We start from the raw sequence: 20,727 nt of genomic DNA, 5'->3' as shown, positions 1-20,727 counted from the left end.
TGACTAAAAGACTTTATAAGCATGACTACTTTATAATTAAGAATGTTTGCTCATCAAATGACACCTGAAAAGACAAACTAAATATTAGGAGATGAGAGTCACAATATATGCAACCAACCAAGAACCAGTAGCATAAGTGCATAGATAACCTTCTTAAATTCAGGCAAAACCCACAAACAACACTGGTCGAAATGGTAAAAATTAAGCATGAGCTTTTTGCAGCAAAGGAAATGCCTACAAATAAAGACATGTTTACCATTGGTGATCAGGAAATGTAAATCAGGACCACGATGAGATAGTATTTCACACACTAGCAAAACAATAAGAAGCCTGAGCATACCTGGGTCAGAGAGGGTATGCATCTATGGGATGGCTCACATATTCCTGGTCAGAATGTAAACTCATGCCACCATTTTGGAAAACAGTTTGGCACTATTCCCAAGCTTGAGCATTCACACACTCTTTGACCCAGCTGTCCCTCTGGCTGTGCTGAGACTGTGAGAGGACCCAGAGGCATTAATGACAGAAGGACCAATAAAAAGCTGGTGTCAAGCCGGTCAAAGGGGCTGGATGTGGGGGTGAAAAGCAGCTTTCTGAAGCAAGAGTTATTTAAATCAACAAAAGACCAGAACAAGAACTTCAGAGAGAATGAAATCCACATGGCCAATACACATATTAAAATGTGCTCAACCTCAGTTGGCATTAGGAAAATCCTAGAACCACAGTGAAGCCCTTCCGCACACTCACTAAAATGTTTAAATTGTCAAGGAGGATATGAAGCAGGCAGAACTCCTATGTTGGGCTGTGGGCGTGTAAATGTGCACCAGCTGCTTTGGAAAACTATATGGCTTTATACCAGGGACACCAGCGTTCTATTCCCAGGCACACATTAGACAGAAATATATACTGATTTGCACCAAAAGACATGGACAAAAATATCCACGCTGCTTTAGGATGCATAGCAAAGTCATTAAGAGAGTAGCTCCTAAGAGTTTTCATCACAAACACAAATTCTTTTCCTTTCTTTTCATTGTATCTGCATGAGATGATGGTTCAAAACTAATCCTACTGTGGCAATCCTTTCACAAAACATGTCAATCAAATCATCGTGCCGTGTACCTGAAACTTATATCGTGATGCACGGCAAGTATTTTGCAATAAAATGGTGGGGGGTGGCCATCCATAGCAGTACAGTTCATAATAGCCAGAAACATGTACAAACTTGAATGCCTCGCAGCAATGCAATGGATAAATCGTGGCATACTCACACAGTAAATCTCATATGGCCATGAGAACAAATGTGCTACAAATACAACTTAGACTGATGTGGGAAACAAAGGCAAAGAAAAAGAAACATTCAATTTCCTTACTACTTATAGCCCGTTGACAAGTCCTTAAAATAGAGTGACATTCCTCCAGGAACTCAGCTGCCTCCATGTTAAACCTCCCTAAGGGCAAAAGGCGATCTTAGCTTAACATTATCCTGACCCCCAGAATCCCATAAGTCTACCTTATCTTGTAAAAATTCTTTTAGGAACTTCCTTTATCTCTACTCCCATATATATATGTGTGTGTGTGTGTGTGTGTGTGTGTGTGTGTGTTTGGTTTTTTTTTAAGATTTTATTTACTTATTTGACAGCGAGAGAGAGAGAACACCAGTGAGGAGTGGAGCAGAGGGAGAGGGACAACCAGACTCCTTGCTGAGCACGAAACCTGATGTGAGGCTCAATCCCAAGACCCTGAGACCATGAGCTGAGCCTAAGTCAAGGGTAAGCTGCCCAGCTGACTGAGCTCCCCGAGCGCCCCTCCCCAAGATACATGCTAACAATCATTCTCATCCTCCAAGCATATGGCCCACTGATATACATCTGAAGAGTCTCATGACTATGGTTTTATTAGATAGTAATAAATGACCTTTTCCTAACAATAGCTAGACCCCTTGAGGTCCTGGAGACCTTGCTTCCAAAATTCCTTAGAGACTTATGTTGGGTCCACGGCTCTGGGAATGCAGGAGGAACAATAGAAATGACCGCTGGGGCCGCCATCTTGCCATCTTCCAGGCTCCCCCTTCCTTAACCCTTGACTCTCCCGCCAGAAGGATGTATGCCCAGGTCACTTCTCCATAGGTAACCGGATACCTAGCAGGAAACAGGAGCATCAGGACCCCCCCCCCCATACCCTCCAATCACCAAATACCTTACCATGTATGGATATGAGCCCATGCCCTGCCTTGGTCCGATAAAAGACCCTGCCGACTCCCTCCCAGAGTGACTTCCTTGACTCCCCCTTCCCGAGTTGCAGAACCTCCCCCGACAATGCGGACCTCCTCCCGGGGTGACTTTCCTGGCTCCCCTTCTCCTGAGCCCTGAAACTTCGCTGGAGAGTGCCTTTGATAAATCTTGCCTTGTGTCTACCTCGCCTGTGTGTTATGTTTACCTCGCCTGTTAAACTTTACAATTTATGCTGTCCCTAACCCCTCTCACTTGAAAGTGTATAATCAATCACAACCCCAGTGCAGCTATTCTGGCCCAAAGGTCCTGTCCCTGAGCTTTAATAAAACCACCTTTTTACACTAAAGATGTCTCGAGTATTCTTTCTTGGCTGTTGGCTCTGAACTCCAGTATTTCCTACATCACAGATGGTTCTCAAAAATACAATCTTGAGCCAAAGTAGTCAGTCCCCAAAGAGTATATCCTGTAAGATTCACTCTTCATGAAGTTCAGAAGCACAGGTACGGACGGTGATGATCTACGGGGAGGAGGAGAGTGGCTGATGAGGACATGGGGTGCTGGTCATTTTCTATTCGTTAATCAGGGTGGTAGTTCCATGAGCGTGTTCACTTTGTGAAGGTGTATTCGTTTGTACATTCAGGATTTGTGCATTTTACTATATGTTGAATACACTTCAATTCAAGGTTGTAAGGACCTATTTAGCCGAGCACTTCCATCCTGTTAAACAATAACTTTGTTGTTTAACCCTTAAAACTGTCCCTGCCCCTCTTCCCCCAGGGGACTTACTTAAAAACAAGTCCGGGAAACCTGTCCCAGGTAACAAAGCCCAAATACAAGGGTGGGTCAGGCCAGGTGGAGACATCCAATCAGTGGGGGGTGCATAGTGTCTCCCTAGTTACCAAGGGTGGTATGGGCCCCGCCCTTTGGGAGCCTTTTGGGCGCCAATTCTCACTAAGGTCCCAGGCTAATTCAAATATCTACCAGGGTAAATTGTAATTCAACTGGTCACTTATGTGTGACCAAACCTAACTGTACAGCTTTCTCTGTGTGTTACAATTTCATTGGCCACGTGTATGTGGCCAGGCCCAGCCACATGGCCTTTGCCCTTAAAAGCTAGTCTGTGAAGCAGAGAGAGGTGGCCCTCTCTGTAAGAGGCGCGGCCCTGAATATTCGGTTTGATTCTTGATGCTTGGCGCAAAATAAAACTTTGCTTGACCTTCGCTTTGTATCAGTCTCGCTCCTTTAATCACGGACCCATTATTGGGGGACCGTTCAAAGGTGTATATGTAAAAGGAGAGATTTAGGAGAATCAACCAATAGATGTGGATGAAGGGGGACAGAGTCTAGTGTGACTCTATGGCTTTGGCCTGAGGAGTCAAGTTCATGGAGTTACCCTTCACTGAGATGGCAAAGAGCAGAGGGAAGGTTGGCATGGGCAGGTGAGGGGAAATCAAGTTTGGTCTCAGACATTTTGTGATGGAGGTGACCATCAGGCTTTCAAGTGAAGATGTCAAGTAGCCACCTAGATATTCAAGCCTGGAGCCCCAGGGGATGTCAGAGTTGGAGATGGAGATTTGAGAATCTTCACTGTGTAGATAGACTACAAGGCCATGAGTGTGGATGAGATCTCTGAGGGAGGGAGTGTGAAGAGAAGAGAGAAGGCCCAAGGTCTGAGGGGGCAGGAGGGTGCTCAAACATTTAATCTGATAAAGGACAGGAGCCACAAAGGAGGCCAAGGAGCTGCCAGAGAGATAGGAAGGAAACCAGGAGAGCATGCCATCCATTGGCCAGGTGGTTTCAAGGTCATGCTGATAGGGTAAGATGAGATCTGAGAACTGATCCTGGATTTAGCAACATGGAGGCCATTGGTGAACCGGCCAAGGGTACTTCCATGGACAAGTGTCATCTGAAGTATGGAGTAGGTGAGGACAGAAAGGAAGGTGAAGGCAGGGGTTGCAGACAGCTCTTCCAAGCGTGTTGCCATGCAGGCATGCTGAGAAATGGCGTAGGAGATGGAGGAGATGTTGGGGCCCAGGAGTTTTTAGGTGTGAACTATTACTGCACACTCGTGGAAGGAGGAGCAGTCCACAGGATAGGAGAGACAGGAGATAATTATTGGAGCCAGGTCATTGGACAGATGAAGACAGCATTATATTAATCTACTTGGGGCTTCACCTTCCAAGTGAAGGGCAAGATTCCAGCAGAGAAAGGTCATTGGCAGATAAGGCATTGCTTGATTACACTTCCTTTTCTCCCTCCTTCCTCCTAGGTCCAGCGTAGGTGGATTCAAAGGTTTCTCCTAGGAAGCCCGTCCCAGCCACCTTAGGGCCAGAGGCCTTGAAGCTGGGTGGGGCATGCTCCTCCCCCATTCTCCTCGCCCCACCCACAAACTCTTATGAAACCTCCAATAACAACAAAAATCAGTTGGTGTCAACGCACCACAGACACGCTCCGAGAAGTCGCTGGAGCCATCAGAGGAGCCAGCATGGTGAAGTTTGCACCGCTGTTCATGCCGTGGGAGCGCAGGCTGCAGACCTTCATGGTCCTGCAGTGGGTCTTCTCCTTCCTGGCCCTGGGTAAGGCGAGCTGGGCTGGGGGCTGGGAGATCAGGGACACCTGCCACTCCAGGTGCACAAGTGTGTTGATGGTGGAAAGTCCCCTAATGGGGACTTTGCTGCTCTCAGAGCTCTCAGAGCATGGGGATAGCAGGGTATGGTAGAAGCCATTGTGTGTGGCTTTGGACAGGTTACTGAGTTTCTAGCTTAGTACGAGGACAGAGACCCTGCCTCAGGCTGCCTGGTGGTGGTGTGTGGAAGGACCTAGGTGATTATGGAAAAGTTCCAGGGTCTGTAGGGCTTCTCAGAAGGAACAGATTTCCTGCCTTCCTTTCAGAGAGGAGGAAACAGACTGGTGGGTAGGGAAAGAGAAGGGAACAGGGAAAAAAAATAGGAGTGTGAGGGAAGGTAGAGACTGCCAGGGGACTGGGGCATGAGGGAGGGTCCGAGGTGAGCCTGGCTCAGAGTCTGGCTGGGCAACCCAGCCCCTGACCTCTGCAAGTCTCTAATTCTAATCAGCTGGGGAAGGGCAATGTCACTGCCGAGCTGATAGAGCTGTTGTAAGTTGAAGTGAGGAATGTGCTTGCTTTGCCCAGCGAACACTGGGCTGGACCCCTGGGGTCCCCCTCCCCACCCCATCCCCACCACATCCCCACCACAAGCACACTGATGGTGACCAGGGAGACCACCCTGGCCCAGACTCCACTCTGCCGAAGGGAACTCTTTTGAGGAGGGCGGGGGACAGAGCAGGGGAAGAGAGAGACGGGGGAGGGGTGGGGGGTGCCAGGGGGCGGGGGTTGGTGTGTGTGTGTGTGTGTGATTCCTTAGTTCCTACACCAGCACCAGACAGTGTAGGCTGTGCTTCCCTGGGGGCTGGTCTTCAGCCTGTGCACAGATGCCACTATCCAGGTGTTACAGTCCGGGGATCCTCTGTACCGGCTGGTCACCAGCATCACACACACACACACCCAGGTGCTCCCTCAGAACCCCCTTGCAGTTCTGCCACTGAAGGATTCACCCCCAGCAAAGCGGGCCCCCAGAACCCTGTTCCCTTATGATTCATCTGTGTCTCTCTCCCAAGGGTTCTTAAACATTTTAAACAGCCTTGGCAGAGAAACAAAATCACTTAACTGCTCAAGGTTGTAGGTCTGGAGTCCTGGGCTCCTTCTACAGCCAAAGGAAGGAAGGGAAGGAGGGGCAGAGAGAGGAGAAGGGCAGATGGTGTGGGAGGAGGTGTGTGTAAGAGGCTAAGAGGCTGGTGGAGACAGCCTGGGAAGGAGACCTAACAGGGTTGACTGTGAGTCTGTGGGCTCCTGGACAAAGGTCACTTGGGGGCCTAGAGGTAGGCTGTGGCCTGGGAATCCCAGGGGTAAGGTTCATCAGGCCCAGCATGCCTTCTGTGATCTTGGGGCCCCAGAGTGTGTTTGAACATCCTGTCTCCGCACCCGACCCGGCCTTGGTCCCCCAGCCCTGCGAGCCTGGGCCATAGGAGCCTGGGAATGTCAGGAGCAGCCCAGAGAGGTCTAGTAGCTCCGGGCCTGGAGGACTAGAAGGAGGGAGGCTGGGAAAAGGGATGTGGGCCCCCTGGTCCTGGGAGTAGGAGGTTTTACCCTATCCCTCATCCTGGGAGCAAAGGGGAGCCTCGGAAGGGCTTAAGGTAGGGGAGTGATGAGGTCCTGGGTGCTGAAGTTCCCTGTGGCTGCAGGGGAGGTATGTACTGTGTTTTGAGTGTGGGGGGATGGGCTGATGGCAGGGAGCCATCCCAGTCCCCATCAGGGGCCACCACACTATGGCACATGGCTGAATCCTGCCCACTGACCGCTTTTGTATTTGTACAGTTTATGAGCTAAGTTTACATTTTCAAGGGGTTGTATTTTAAATGGTTAGGGACCCATGTAATATTATCCATGTTGGGTCTTGAACTGCAAAGTCTAAAATATTGACCATCTGTTCCTTTAGGAAAAAGACTGCGAAGTCTGGTCTAGCGACGCTAGCAGAGGGTGGGGAGATGTGGCCCCATCTGGGAGCTGTTTAGGAGATGGGGGCCACGGGGCAGATTGAAAGGCCCTTGGTCCATCGACAGAGGACTGGATGAACAAGAACAACACGTGGTCGGCACCCACGAGAGAGTAGCATTTAGCTCCAAAAGGGAAGGGAATTCTCACACGCAGGGCAGCACGGAGGGCATGAGCGAGCCGCTGTGGCATCCTGTGAAGTGACACAAGCCAGTCACCAAAAGACCAACACTTAACGATTCTACGAGCTTCCTAGAACAGTCCCTTTTGTAGAGCGGGAAAAGCAAATGGTGGCCAGCAGGGGCTGGGGGAGGGGGCTCGGGGAGTCAGAGGTTCAAATTTGAGAGGGGGAGGTGTCCCGGAGATGGTGGTAGTGACGGCTACACAGGGAATGGACTTACTGCCTCTGAACTGTGCTTAAAAATGGTTAAGGTGATACATTTTATGTTAATGCGCCTTTTATCCCAGCAACAATTTAAAACACAAAGTGCCCCAAACGGGGACCCTGGAACTTTAGCTTTCTGAGGGCGGGACTCTGTGTCTGTCCTTCAAGGCCGCCCACTAGCACCTGGCCCGTCAGAGCTGCTCTGTGTAAAGTGAACACCTGTGAGCCCCGAGTGAGCTATGTTGTCTGCCTTACGAACCCTACCACTGTTTGGACTGGGTCAAGGTCCCCTCCACCAGGAAACCTGCCAGGAATGACACACCCAACTACCGTCCTTTCCAGTAGAATATACAACTGAAAGCTGACCTTCTTTAAGAGAACGAGTGCATGGTGTTGCGTGGAGGAAAGGGGGTGGGGAAGGAGCCATATTCTCTAGCGGTGTTCTTTCCATCAGCATCAGATTAGGGATGGCCCACAGACCCACTGACCCTGAAATGAAGCTGGGATTAGCCTATGGCAAGGGATTCAGACCCGCAGGTCAGAGGGAGAGCTCCTTACTGGGCCTTGTCCTAGCCCAGCCCTGCTACACCCCTGAGCATTGGCCAGCCAGGGGTTTGGCCTCTTTCTCCTTCCCTCCTTCACTGGGAAAGGGCACTCTGGGAAGGAGGAATCAGCATGAGCAAAAGCTAAGGGACTAAAGGAGTTCAAGGAGCTGTAAGAACAGAAGTTAGTGTGGCCAGAGCACTGGGGTTGCAAGTGGGTGAGGAGAGGCTAGAGCAGGAGGTGGGTAGGGCCAGCCAGCTCCTTCCGGAGTTAATAGGAAAGCCAGGGAAGGGCTTTAAAGAGAGGAAGACCTGGCCAGATTGATCTGTGGAAAGATGGGGCAGAGGGTGGGCAGAAAGAGTGTCCCCGTTTTCTCTGAGGTTCCCAAAAATGGAAACCAAAAACGGATAATCCAGTCAGTCCTGAAGCAGGCATTTACTGAGCACCTGGGGAGTGCAGACTACAGAGGGAGGGAGGTGGGACGGGGTGGTGGGGTGGTGGTATGGAGGGAGTGGGGGGTTGGGGAGGGAGGAGGCCAGAGTGAACAAGGGGGACAGGACAGTGGCAACTATGAATTTTGAAGTTGGACCTACGTAGGTTCCAGTCTCCTCCAAACAAGACACTGGCGGGTACATTTCCTCCTTGAAGGCGTGGGAAGCTGAGCTCTTCCTCCCGGGGCCACAGGCTGGACGGGATGGTGCTGCTAGTGCGGGGCATAGGGGCAACTCCGTGCAGACGTCTCACCTCCTTCCTCTCAGACCCCTGATAGCTCTTGCTTCCCTCCCCAGCCCAGATCTGCATTGTGGTCTTCATAGGCCTCCTGTTCACAAGATTCTGGTTAGTCAGTGTCCTGTATGCAACCTGGTGGTACCTGGACTGGGACAAGCCATTGCAGGGGGGCAGGCCCATCCAAGCCCTAAGGCGCTGCTTCCTGTGGAAGTACATGAGGGACTATTTCCCCATCTCGGTGAGTACTGGCACTGGTGGGAATGGGGTTGCGGGGGAAGTGCCACCCAGGCTTCGGGGAGCAGAATGCTGGGCTGGGTGGGAGGGGCCAGAGCTTACACCACTGTGGGGCCTGGGGAAGAGTCCGGCTTCGTTCTGGCTGTCATTTCCCAGGGTTGGGAAAATGTCAGGGTTTGGAGGAGCTCTGTGGGCACACACACATATCCTACAGGTGTAACCCCTCAGCGGCCAGGGAGGGGGTGAAGGTAATAAGCTCAAGGTCCCAAGAGACCATCGAGCCCCACCCTTTATCAGAGTGGGGAGAATGACACCCTGAGAGGGACAAAGGTGTGACCAACTCCACACAACAAGTTCTGGTTTTGAGGCGTGTGCATAAAGTTTGGGGGAAGGGGCAGAGGAGAGAGAGCCCTGAACTTGTTCTCAGTTCTGTCCTGCCTTATCTCCACATTGCTGGGTGTCCTTGAGCAAAACCTTGCCCATTCTGAGCCTGTTTCCCCAGATATCTAGAAAGCAGACTGACCCCTCCTCCCCTGTGCACGTTTGAACCTCTCACTCTGACTCAGGGCATCTCATTGTGGATACTTGACCCTGGACTCAAACTCAGTTCGGAGTAAAGCGGACCCTCAGATTTTCGTGAACAGACCTGCTGCCTCCTTTACCGAATGCCAGGCAGACAATCCTGGGACTTGAGTGGCCGGGCAGGGCTGGTGTATTGGCTGGATGGGACAGGGTGGGCAGGCAGTGGGGAACACAGAGAGGTGCCAGGCAGGGAAAGCTGGCTGTCCCTGGAAACGGTAAAAGAAAGGCATAAAATGCGGCCTCTGGAGCAGGACAGACTAGGTTCTAATGCCAGCGCCGCCTCAGCCTGTGGTGCCCTTGGGGGAGTTTCATAGCCTCTCTCAGCCTCAGTGTCCTCATATGTAATGTGCAGATGACGCCACACACGTCACTGAGTTGGGTGGATTTGCTGAGCCAGCAGGAACGCACTGTGTAGGTTGGCAGGACACTAGGTGCTAGTATTACATGACAGAGTCAGTGGGGAGCATGGAGACACGTGCACGTGATTGTGGTTGGGGGGAGGGCTCTGACGGCCCAGAGCCCAGCTGCTCTGACCTTCACACCTGCCTGGCTTCTCCCATCCTTGAGCTCCACCTCTTCCCACCCCTCCTGGCGTTAGGTCCCTAGCTGGCAAAGGGGGAGGGAGTGGAGGACACAGATTCCTGGGCACTCAGCAGTGGATTCAGGGCTCCTGCCTGACTCCCTTCTGAGAGTTCTGGGGCCTGGCGAGGACTTGGGAAAGCTGGGCAAGAGCTGGGGTACGAAGCCCCAAGCTCCACAGTGAATAGGCCTCCTGGGCAAAGGGCAAGGGAGGCATGGGCAGGGCCGGGCAGTAGGGCATCACGCTGGGGGCTGGGAAGAGGGCAGGAAGTTGAGTGGCAGAGAATTCCACACTCTTGAGGGGTGCTACTTGTGGAAGGGCAGAGTGAATGAGCAGCCACTGAACTAACCCAGGAGTCCATGTTGGGGGAGGACTTCTCCCCATATTTGCTTCTGGGATCTTGTCCACAAAGACAAACAGGGTCTGCGCCTATCCTATCCACTGCCCTTCCTGATCTTCCCCTAGCCAGGCACTACTGGCCCTGGTGGGACACTGCCCTGATCTGCCTCAGTCCTTTGTGTAGTGTTTCTGGATTGATGCCCACTGAGGGCCTGTTGCATCACCCCTGCAGAGGGCAGGCAGTACCACCACATCGCCAGCAGAGGGCGAGATAGCAAGCACTTGACTGCCAATCGTAGGCTGGGAGCCTGCTGGGCTGGGGAATGGGCCCACAGATCCCCTTCCCCACCTCTTCCCAGAAGACCCTCCCACTCTTCCATTCACCTTTAGGGCTCCGCCCCGCTGGAATCTTGAGAGGGGCGGAAGGTAGGTAACTCTCCCGCACACACTGACAGAATTCTGTCTTCCCTTGTCAAATGCATATAGATTTCCGAGATTCTTCTATCAGTTCTTAGTTGATTTTATGAACTAGCATCTATGGATGGAATTCCAAGCAGAATTAGGAAACTCTCTGGGCCTTGCAGCTTTCTGAACTCATGCTACAGGCTTCTAAAGAGCTGATGGTGAAGAATCAGGTGATGTTTCCCGTAGGAGACACTAATCCCACCTTAGGCTGAAGGCCAGCCCCAGAGCTAGGTTCCCCCAGTGAAGATTTCATCCTCCTGGAGTCAACACTGTCTCCACAGGCCAAGGCCCGAGAAGGGTGGACTGCTGTGGCCTGGTGTCAGGAAATGCTGCAGGCCTGGGGAAGCACAGGATACTTCCCCTCCCACACCTGGGACCTCCCTCTGTTCCTCACAGCCCTGTGGACGTCACTGGGGACTTCAGGCCCTCCCTTCCACTCCCCCTCCCGCCCCCCACCAAGAATACTGGGGGCTCTTAACCTGAGTCAGAATAAGGTGGGTAGCCAGCCGTCTGCCTAGGACAGATCTACAGCGTGCACTTGGACGGAGTAACACTTGATCCTGTGATGGCTCCGTTCATCACAGGAGGGCTCTGCCTGGAAGAAGGTCTTCCTTTGCACTGAGCTCTGCCTGTCCTGACCACCCACCCCGCCCCACCCCAGGGATCCTGCCTCTGCCTTGGGCACAGCTGTTCTCTCAGCCCTCTGGCTGCCCTGCAGGGAGGGAGACTCCTTCCTGCTCAGTTCCTCTTCTTGCTGTCCCTCCCCAGCCAGCAGCTCTCAGGAGGCTTTCTGTGCACAGACATTTGGGGTTAAATGATGGATGTGGGGGTGGCTTCATCCCTGGCCTCTACCCACTAGTAGCACTCCCCTCCACCAGGTATGACAACCAAAAACGGCTGCAGACATTACATGTCCCCTGGTGGGTTCAGGGAACTGACCCTGGTTGAGAACTGCTCTGGGGCCCAGGGTCTGACTCCAAAACTCCTACCCCACTAGCTACCTGAATCTTGACCAGTCACTCTTTATCTGGACTCTGCTACAGTCCATCCTGCACACAGCAGCCAGGATAGTCAATGCCACAACAGCTGTGACTCTCATGACACGTAAAAATCAAATCTAATTTTTGCCCAGCCTGCAGGTCCCTGGACCCTGGACCCCTTGCTCATGCCTCACCTTCCCCCTTTGCCTTTCAAGTTCTCCAGGAGTGAGCTGTGTTCCCTAGGCTGGCACCCTTCCTGGAAGTGCATCCTTTCACCACTAACCCCTACCGCGTTTCACCTGGGGACTCCTGCAAGGTGGCAGAGCCTTCAGGAGCCAGGCCACGTATGTTAAAGTGTTGCCTCTGCCACTTGACTAGCTATGTGACCCAGAAGCAGTTAATTAACCTCATGCCTCGGTTTCCTCATCTGTAAAATAGGGATGTTGTCACCACCATGTCCCTGGCAGCATGAACAGAAGATGGCTCAAGTCAGTATACTGACGGGAGGTGCTGGGAATGGGCACCACCTGGGGCAGACACATGCTTAGCACATCTGTATTAAACTCTAAGACATTCTTTTTTTTTTTTTTTTTTTTTTTTTTCCCTTAAAGTAGTCTCCACGCCCAGTGTGAAGCCCAATACGGGGCATGAACTCATGTTCCTGAGATCAAGACCCTATCAAGAGCTGGGGGACTGAGCCACCCAGGCACCCCTCTAAGATATCCCTAATGGTAAAGCAGCAGTATTTTATGTACCACTAAGAAAAAAATTCCTCCAGAGGAATCATCAAATGCATTCTGAGAACATAATGTTAAGATGCAAAGGAATGGAGTATCTTAGAATTGAGAGGATACAGCTGCAGATGTCAGTGGGTGTCTGTTCTGTGAGCCCGTGAGTGCAAGGGGGAGAGGGCAGGGGTGAGGGGGTCTGAAGCCCATCTTGATGGCATACCAAGGCTGCCAGGGCCAGGGAGAATACCCAAGCCTTTCCTTCCATCTAGCTATGATGGGAGAAGACAGGAAAGGACTGGAGTACCTACACACACATACACACACGGCCAAAGGCCTGAAGCTGGAAGGGATTCCTGTGTTGTAAAGGGGGTGACTCTAAAACTTTGATATATATCGTAACCCTATGGGAAATCTGCCACAAATCAGATGCCCCAAGGCCGGAGTCAGAATACTGAATCAGACCTAGCTTGCCCTGCATTTTTAAACTGCCAAGTAATCGAGGTATATAAAAGGTCATGAACAGGTTCTCCAGGGCCAGGTCTTGGAGCCGGGAGGGGCAGGCTGCTGGTGCAGGAAGCGCCTTCTCCTGAGAGCCCTGGACATTCCAAGTTTGACTAGAAAGGAAATGGCCCCTGAGACAGTCCTGAGTCTCGGGATGTCTCTCTGGTTCTGCAACAAAGGCTCTCTCAGGTGCTCTCAGCGGGAGACAGTAGAACTGAGCTCAGGTCATCTGTGTATGGGCAGGTCGCTTACCCCCCCTGCACCTCAGTTTGCTCAGCTGTCAAATGGGGGCTCTCGCACTGCAGCCCCCCTCCTTAGGGCCACGGTTACACAAGCCGGTGGCGTGGGTGCTTTGTGAGCCAAAAAGGAGCCATCAGGACAGTGGTGGTCACCGCCAAGCGTGTGAGAGGGCACAAGGGCGTTTGTTGAGAGATGGGCCTGGGGAGACAGCGGGACAGTGATGGCCCCGTCAGTGCACACAGTTGCACACACACACATCAGTGCCCGGGCAGATACTAGGCATGCCTAGACACGGGCCCTCATTCACCAGGGTATTTCTCTATATGCAAAGACTTCTTTATTAAGGATTATCATTCTTTCATTCATTTGTTCATTTATACATTCATCGTTCATTCAAAATAAGGTAATATGTTCTTGTTCAAAATTCCAAAGGGACGAGGGCGTACGTGAGTGAAAAGTCCCCGCCCCAGAGGCCACTAGGAGCACTAGTGTTTGGTGTGTGTATGCAAATGAACAAGTGCATGTCCCCTTTCCCAGCACAGTCAGTGACACTCTGCCCACGTTGACTTGCCCTTTGCTTTGTCCTAACCAGTGACTGGGGCTGTCTTCCTCTGCCAGGCCAGGGAGATCTTGCTCCTACCTCCCGAGGGCTGCCCTGTGCCCCACTGTATGGATGTTGTGAGAATTTGCCTCAATGGGCCCTGATGATGGGCACTGGAGGGGGTGCTGAGGTTTGGATAGTACCAAAAAAATGATGCTTCGGTTAGTAATCTCGTCCACATGTCATTTTACACAACGACACAGCCAAAATGAAATACAGTGCTGAAATTCCTCAGCAGTGGAGTTGCTAAGGTAAAAGGTCAGTCCTGCTTTTAGGTATTCAGCTATTGCGCAATTTGCCTTTCCAGGGCTTGTGCAAAATTGCCTTCCTGCTGGCTGAGGAAGAATTCGTGTGCCCGTGCGTCAGTGTGGGGAGCCAGGTGTGTTTGTAGAGGAGCATGCCAGATAGGTTCCCAAGCAAGCGCCTTTCCCACTGAGGTTAACTAGAGGTTTCTCTCTTCTGGCTTTAGCTTCACCTCTAATAAGTTCCCCTGTGGGAGTAGAGATCTTTGTCCTCGTGTGGGAGGCAGTGGTCTCTCCACTGTGGTCCCTGTAGGTTTCTGCAAAGGATCAGTGGGTAACTGGGGGCCATACTGGGCAGGGATGGGGGGATTGCAGAAACCAAGTCCAGGTGAAGTGCTGGAGAATCTGGGGTTGGTCGGCCTGGATGGGGGCAATTGGCTCATATCCCTGTCGCTGCCCCCAGGTCCCTCCAGGCTGCTCTGAGGACAGGCAGCCAGGCCTCTGGGACCCCAAAGGTGGCAGCAAGAATCCTCAGGGAGCCACCCGCTGCAAGTTTTAGCTTGATGACAGGACGAACTTTTCACCATGGCAAAGCTGACCCGGGGGCAGAAAGGGCTGCAGACTGCTGTGGGAACTGGGCAGTTCCATCAGGGGCTTTGGGCATGGCCCAGGGGCTTCTGGGGCCTTCAGACTCTTGATGGTTGTGGCTCCTGAAGTGCAGGGCAGTGTAAAAGTTGGGCCTGCGGTTCCTGGCAGGGTGGCGGAAGGATTGCCCCCTACCACCACCTAGTCACTGCATGCAGCCATAGTCTGCACCCTGGACCACGGAGCAGCCTGTCCAGGAATGGGCAGGCCAAGAGCAGCATCTGTTAGCTCAGTTCCTGCCCTTCCACCCTCATTCTGCTATACCTGGGTGCAGCTAAAGACAGCAGCTCTCCTCTCCCAGGCCATGTGTGATGGCTGGTGGTCTATACCTCCTGCTCCATGCTGCAGACATGACCAGACCTTGGCAAGTTGTTTGCTAGCAGACGACAATGGTTGAGGGGCAATGAGGGTCTGGTGTGGGGGGAGCAGGGAGCCCCAGGGAGACACTTGCATTGTACAGAGGGTAGATAAGCCTTCTGGCTGCGTGCTCTTCCAACCACTACTGCTAAGATAGCAAGATTGCAGTGCTCACTCCCAGTAAGTACCCATTTTTCTTACATTGAATTTTGTTAAACTGGGCCTCTTCCAGCATGGTGGCACTCCTGTGTGTCCCTTTGATGCCTTCAAATGATAACCTGGTCCTGTAGTAATCTTGGTAATTTCAGGGTACTGCACACCAGGGCTTCTTAGCAGCCCTGGGTGGTAGGCAGGTCAGGGCTAAATGTCCCCATTTTACAGATGGAGAGCCTGAGAGGGAAGCAGTTTGTCCAGAGTCAGCCGTGAATATGAGAGGGTGTCCCTGGGTGCATTCACATACCGTATCTCAGTATTCCTAAGAAACTGAGCCTCAGAGATGGAGAGAGGCTTGCCCAAGGTCACCCTGATGAGTGGCATTGTCAGGATTGGCACACAGGTCCCGCTCCAGCTCACCGGGTTGCTGTCCTTGCAGCTGGTCAAGACTGCTGAGTTGGACCCCTCCCGGAACTACCTTGCGGGCTTCCACCCCCACGGGGTCCTGGCAGCTGGAGCCTTTGTCAACCTGTGCACGGACAGCACGGGCTTCCCTTCGCTCTTCCCAGGCATCCGCCCCCATCTGATGATGCTGAGCCTGTGGTTCCGGGCCCCTTTCTTCAGGGATTACATCATGTCGGGGGGTGAGTCTTTATACCCATGGGTAGCCCAGGAGGATGAGGCTGGAGGCAAGGAACGAGGCATCTTAGAGAGGGGAGGGCTGCCAGCACTTCCATACTTCTTGCAAGTGCGTGTGCAATGGGAGAAGTAGCTAGACCCAAAGAAGTACTCCGCACAGCCGCGAGCCGGGAGAGGACTCAGTTCCAGTCCTCAGGGGACGCCCAACTGGAGGCAGTGGGGTGGGGACCCGGGCCTCTGCGGCCACTTTCGGTGGTCTCTCTCTCCCGTCTCACCCACCCCACCATCCCTGCCCACTTGCCGGTACCTGAGCACCTTCCTCTCTCCCTAGGGCTGGTCACGTCGGACAAGGAGAGCGCTGCTCACATTCTGAGCAGGAAGGAAGGAGGCAATCTGCTGGCCATTATTGTAGGGGGTGCCCAGGAGGCCCTGAACGCCAGGCCGGGAGCCTTCACGCTGTTGCTCCGGAACCGCAAGGGCTTCGTCAGGCTCGCCTTGATGCATGGGTATCTGGGGAGAGGGCTCTTGGCTCCAGCGGAGATTTGCAAGGGTTAGATTTTGGTGGGAAGACAGCAGAGACTAAGTGGCTTGTATTTTGGCAGGGAGATTCTCAGTCTGTTTACAACAAAGATGAAATTTTGGTGAGAGATGTACTATGGCATGCCCACATACCAGAGAAGATTGCAAAAGGGAGGCTTGGTGATCAAAGGCACTAAGTGGGAAGGGACATGTCTGCCCAAAGCTGGTACAAGATCTGACATCTGTGGATCTGGGAGGATGGAGTGTGGGGCATATCACAGAACTCTTCTACTTAGAAGCATCTTTGAAAAACACAAGCTCTCTGGGGCCAGAGAGATTTCTCTGCAAAGCTCACGGATGTTTTCTATCTGGGAGGGCTCTGAAACATTCTGGTCTGTCTGTCCCTTACAACTGGGAGATTGTGGCCCTGAGAGGGGCCAGGATCTGCCCAAGGTCAGAAAGCAAAGCTATGGCAGGGCTGGGAGACAACCCAGGCCTTTGACTGATGACACAGGGCTCCATCCTCTGCTCTAATTCTGGTCACTGGGTCCCTGCAGGAAGCTAGCTGGGGCCTCCTATGAGACCTTCCACGCATGATCCTCTCCTGTCTCTCTCCAGGGCACCTCTGGTGCCGATCTTCTCTTTCGGGGAGAATGAACTCTTTGACCAGGTCGAGAACTACCCTGGCTCCTGGTTGCGCTGGATCCAGAACCGGCTGCAGAAGATCATGGGCATCTCCCTCCCACTCTTCCATGGCCGTGGTGTCTTCCAGTACAGCTTTGGTTTCATACCCTACCGCCAGCCCATCACCACTGTGGGTGAGCCACGAGCCAGCCTGGACGGGGGTGGGGGTGGGTGGGGGGGGCTATAGGGAAAGAGGCCTGGGCTCCGGGCTGCAAGGGAACATGGAGACAGGTCAGACACATCCTTGCCCTCCTGGAGCTCACGTTCTAGACTGGGAAACACACTTAGGAGACCAGGAAACAGACACTGCTTATCAGTTGAGCAGGTAAGCCTGATAGAAGGTGCTCTGGGATGGGAACTGAAACAGAACAATAGTCACCATGGATTACAGAGTGGCTGCTGTGTGCCAGGCAGGGTCCCTAATGTGCAGCAGCTCGATCTGCCCTAACGACCTTCAAGACGGGGACTACCATCCCCCTTTCACTAATGGTAAACTGAGGCTCTGAGAAGTTAAGTAACTTCCAAAAGAACACTCTGCCTTTGAGTAACAAGGTTGAGGATTGGATCAGGACTTACCTGACTTCTTATGTTTCTAGAGAAGAAGGTTTAATTCTGACCCAAAGGATCTCATAAGGCTTACTGGAGAGGATGGGTACAAGGAAAGGGCATTCCAAGTCTATTAGAATTGTGTGTAGAGTAGGAAATGCTACACTTGGATTAGAGCCTGAGGGATTATCCCATAAATAATGGGCATGAGCTCTCATCCATGGACTCAGCACTATCTTTTTCAGCTCTTGGGACTCCTCATTTGCTTTCTTCTTGGATCCCAGCTAGATCCCTCTGACGAAGCCTATAGAGGAAGGTTCGTCTTTTTCCATCTGTTTATTTGCTAGTTGAGCACAGACTTGGTGTACCCCTACACCATGACTTTCCCTGTGTATTGTGGCAATATTTTCAAGAGTGTTAATACTCCTGCTGCCCCCAGACCTATTGCCAAGAGAAGGCCAGGGAGCAATCACCCCAACCAAAGAGGTCACTTAGGACTTCCCTAGAACAGGCCAGATGGAGAGAGAAGGAGGAGGAAGAGCTGTGTGGTCTGTGGGCCCACCTCGTCCTAGATCTACAGGTACCTCTGATCATGACATGTTGGGCTCCCAGAACCCTGTAGTCTGGAAATTATGAGCATATCCCCAGGATTTGAAAACTGGAATGGGATTCTTCCGTGCTGTGTGACTTGAACAAGTTGCTTAGCCTCTCTCAGCCTCATTACACCACCTGTCAACAGGGGATAAGAGCTTCTGTCCCCATAGGATTGTTACAGGGATTAAAGGAGATGATGCGTGGCAAGCGCCTGGTGCGTTCCTGGTGCGTTCCATGGCATGTGGCAATGCCCACAGGTGGTGTTACTATATCAGAATCTTGGAGTTACCATAACATCTTAGAAGCATCACCCAACACGGGGTTGAAAGGGATGGCAGTAAGAGCATTTTGTGCCGGGATGCATGGGGTAGGGCTCCTGCAGCCCCATGGTTCCTGCTCCGGACCAACACCCACACTTGTGCCTTGCAGTGGGAAAGCCCATTGAGGTGCAGAAGACACCATACCCCTCGCAGGAGGAGGTGGACAAGCTGCACCAGCGCTATATCAGGGAGCTGTGTGACCTCTTCGAAGCCCACAAGCTGAAGTACAATATCCCCGCGGACCAACACTTGGAGTTCTGCTGAGTGCCTCCCCAGAGGGCAGGATTGGCATTAGGAGCCCAGTGGAAGGTGCTATGATCTAAGAAGGCTTCCTGGAGGCATCTATTGAACATACCTTCACAGCCTTCCCAGACCTCTGCAAATCCAACCACACCAGGCCCCAAGTCCCAGCCAGTGTGCGGGAGGGGACACCAGGCTCTGGAGTTGGTGATTTTCACCCCTGCTGCGAAACCCCCTGCCAATCTCCCTCTCCTTGGCCTGCTCCTCTGTGAATGGGAGAGACTGCTGGAAGAGAGGGATTTCTGAGGTCTCGGTCCCCTGTTGTCATGTCACTCAAGGGACAGAGAAAGAAAGGGACCACTCTCACCTGGTTTTTTTTCCTTGACCTTGTATAATGGCACAAAACAAGCACATGCTCCAGCCCCATCTCCTACAAGCTCCCTCATCCCACACCCTGGATGTCTCCGCTCCTCCCTCCCTGTGCCGGAGAGGAGGGGTGGCCTTGCAGTCTCTGTGCTCATGCTAAGCACCTGTGCATTTCTGGGTCCTCCGAGCTATGGACTGGCAGCTACAGGGGCTGAAAAGGTGGAGAAGGAGAACTGTGCTCTGTCACTGCTGTATGGTGCTGGGCAGCCCTCTTCACCCTCTTTCTGAGCCTCAGTTTCCCTGACTGACAAAGATGAACCCTGAGACTCAGCTGGAGAGCTCATCCATTGTTATTTCAGCCCTGGCCTTGGCACAGAAGGGTGGGGGGAGGGTCTCCATAAACATCAGTTCAACAGATGAAAGGATTCTGTTTTAGCCTTCTTCTGTTCCTCCTCATTCCTCGACAAAGAGGGCTCATCATAGCCTCTCTTTGGACCCCCACCCTGGCCCTGTGGCCCTACAGCCACACCTCTACTTCCCAGAAGGTGGGTCCGACAGGGCCAGAGAACACCATGTTGACTGATCCTTCCTGATCCGTCAGCCCCAACCTTAACCAGCCCTGGTCCTGATCTCCTGAGCAAGGAAGTTGAGAGGCTGTGTTAAGATGCAGGGCAGATTGACACAGAGAAGGAAGACCAGCCACCAGGAGTGTATGTTTCTGTGTGTCTGCAGGGTGGGTGACATGGGGACAGATGCCCTGATGAGAAGATTCTGGATTCCTAGGTTTGGGACATATGTCAGTAGTGAAGGTCAGGATGGCCAGTGGGAACTGTCCTTGTGACTTCCCCTCCCCCTCCAGCAGGGAAGCAGCATCCTTTCCCTCCGGGAACAAATCATATCCATAACTACCACAGCAGGGACATCTGAGAGTTGTAAACTTGGGTTTAAATCCTGGCTCATCCCTTCTTCGGTGACTCTGAGCAATTCATGTCATTTCCGAACCTCAGTTTTGCCATCTGAGGAATAAAGACTACCATACCCATCTCTGGTGGTGTGAGAAGAGTAAGATAATATTTTAAATGTGTAAGCCACCCCATGTCATGTCTGGAATGGTGTGGAATATGGGTAAATTAGGATTTAGGTGATAAAGTTACCCCGTGTCTCGGGAAGGTGCCTGGTAGCTGATGAGGCAATATGCTAGAAGGGCCACAACAAGGAAAGTGGGAACAGAGTGGTGGGGTTCAGGGGAGGGAGTGATGATTTCAGAGGAGGAAGTGGAGGAGGTGACAGATGGGCAGGGCTGTGAAGGAAGGGCAATATTTGCAAAGGAGAGAAGTACTTGCCCATCAGAGTTCTCTCTTGCTGTCTAGCCGGCTATGTCAAAGCTGAATGGTTGAAGAAGCAAGGAGTTGGTATTTCTTGCAATTCTGTGGGCTGACCAGGTGGCTCTTCTCAGTCTGCCCTGGGCTCCTTGCAGCTGCATACAAACAACTGGGGCTGGGCCTCTCTTGACAGGTGAGTCTGATGGGTCTTTGGTGTTCGGTGGGATTTGGTAAGAATGGGAGCAGGGCTGCAAGCTCTTAAATCCTGGCCTGAGCAACTTGCCCAGCATCTTTTCATTCCATTCTGTTGATCAAAGCCACTTCTGAGCGTGCCCCCACCATTATAAGCATTAGGAACAGACTGTGCCTCTGCCTGGGAGCAGCATCAG

At 52.4% G+C, this 20,727-nt stretch overlaps 1 protein-coding gene across 1 annotated transcript; it reads left to right on the top strand.

Moving 5' to 3' along the window:
• Positions 1-4,675: 4,675 nt before the first annotated feature.
• On the top strand, positions 4,676-19,011 carry MOGAT2 (monoacylglycerol O-acyltransferase 2). The gene is made up of 6 exons (XM_044260713.1): positions 4,676-4,807; positions 8,518-8,696; positions 15,548-15,752; positions 16,079-16,253; positions 16,885-17,084; positions 18,520-19,011. The coding sequence occupies exons 1-6, from the start codon at positions 4,717-4,719 to the stop codon at positions 18,672-18,674; spliced, it is 1,005 nt and encodes a 334-aa protein (XP_044116648.1). The 5' UTR covers positions 4,676-4,716; the 3' UTR covers positions 18,675-19,011.
• The last annotated feature ends 1,716 nt before the right edge of the window (positions 19,012-20,727 follow it).

The sequence above is a fragment of the Neovison vison genome, chromosome 7 (genome assembly GCF_020171115.1).
Source record: "Neovison vison isolate M4711 chromosome 7, ASM_NN_V1, whole genome shotgun sequence".
Taxonomy (NCBI): domain Eukaryota; kingdom Metazoa; phylum Chordata; class Mammalia; order Carnivora; family Mustelidae; genus Neogale; species Neogale vison.
This window is presented reverse-complemented; position numbering and strand designations above follow the sequence as displayed.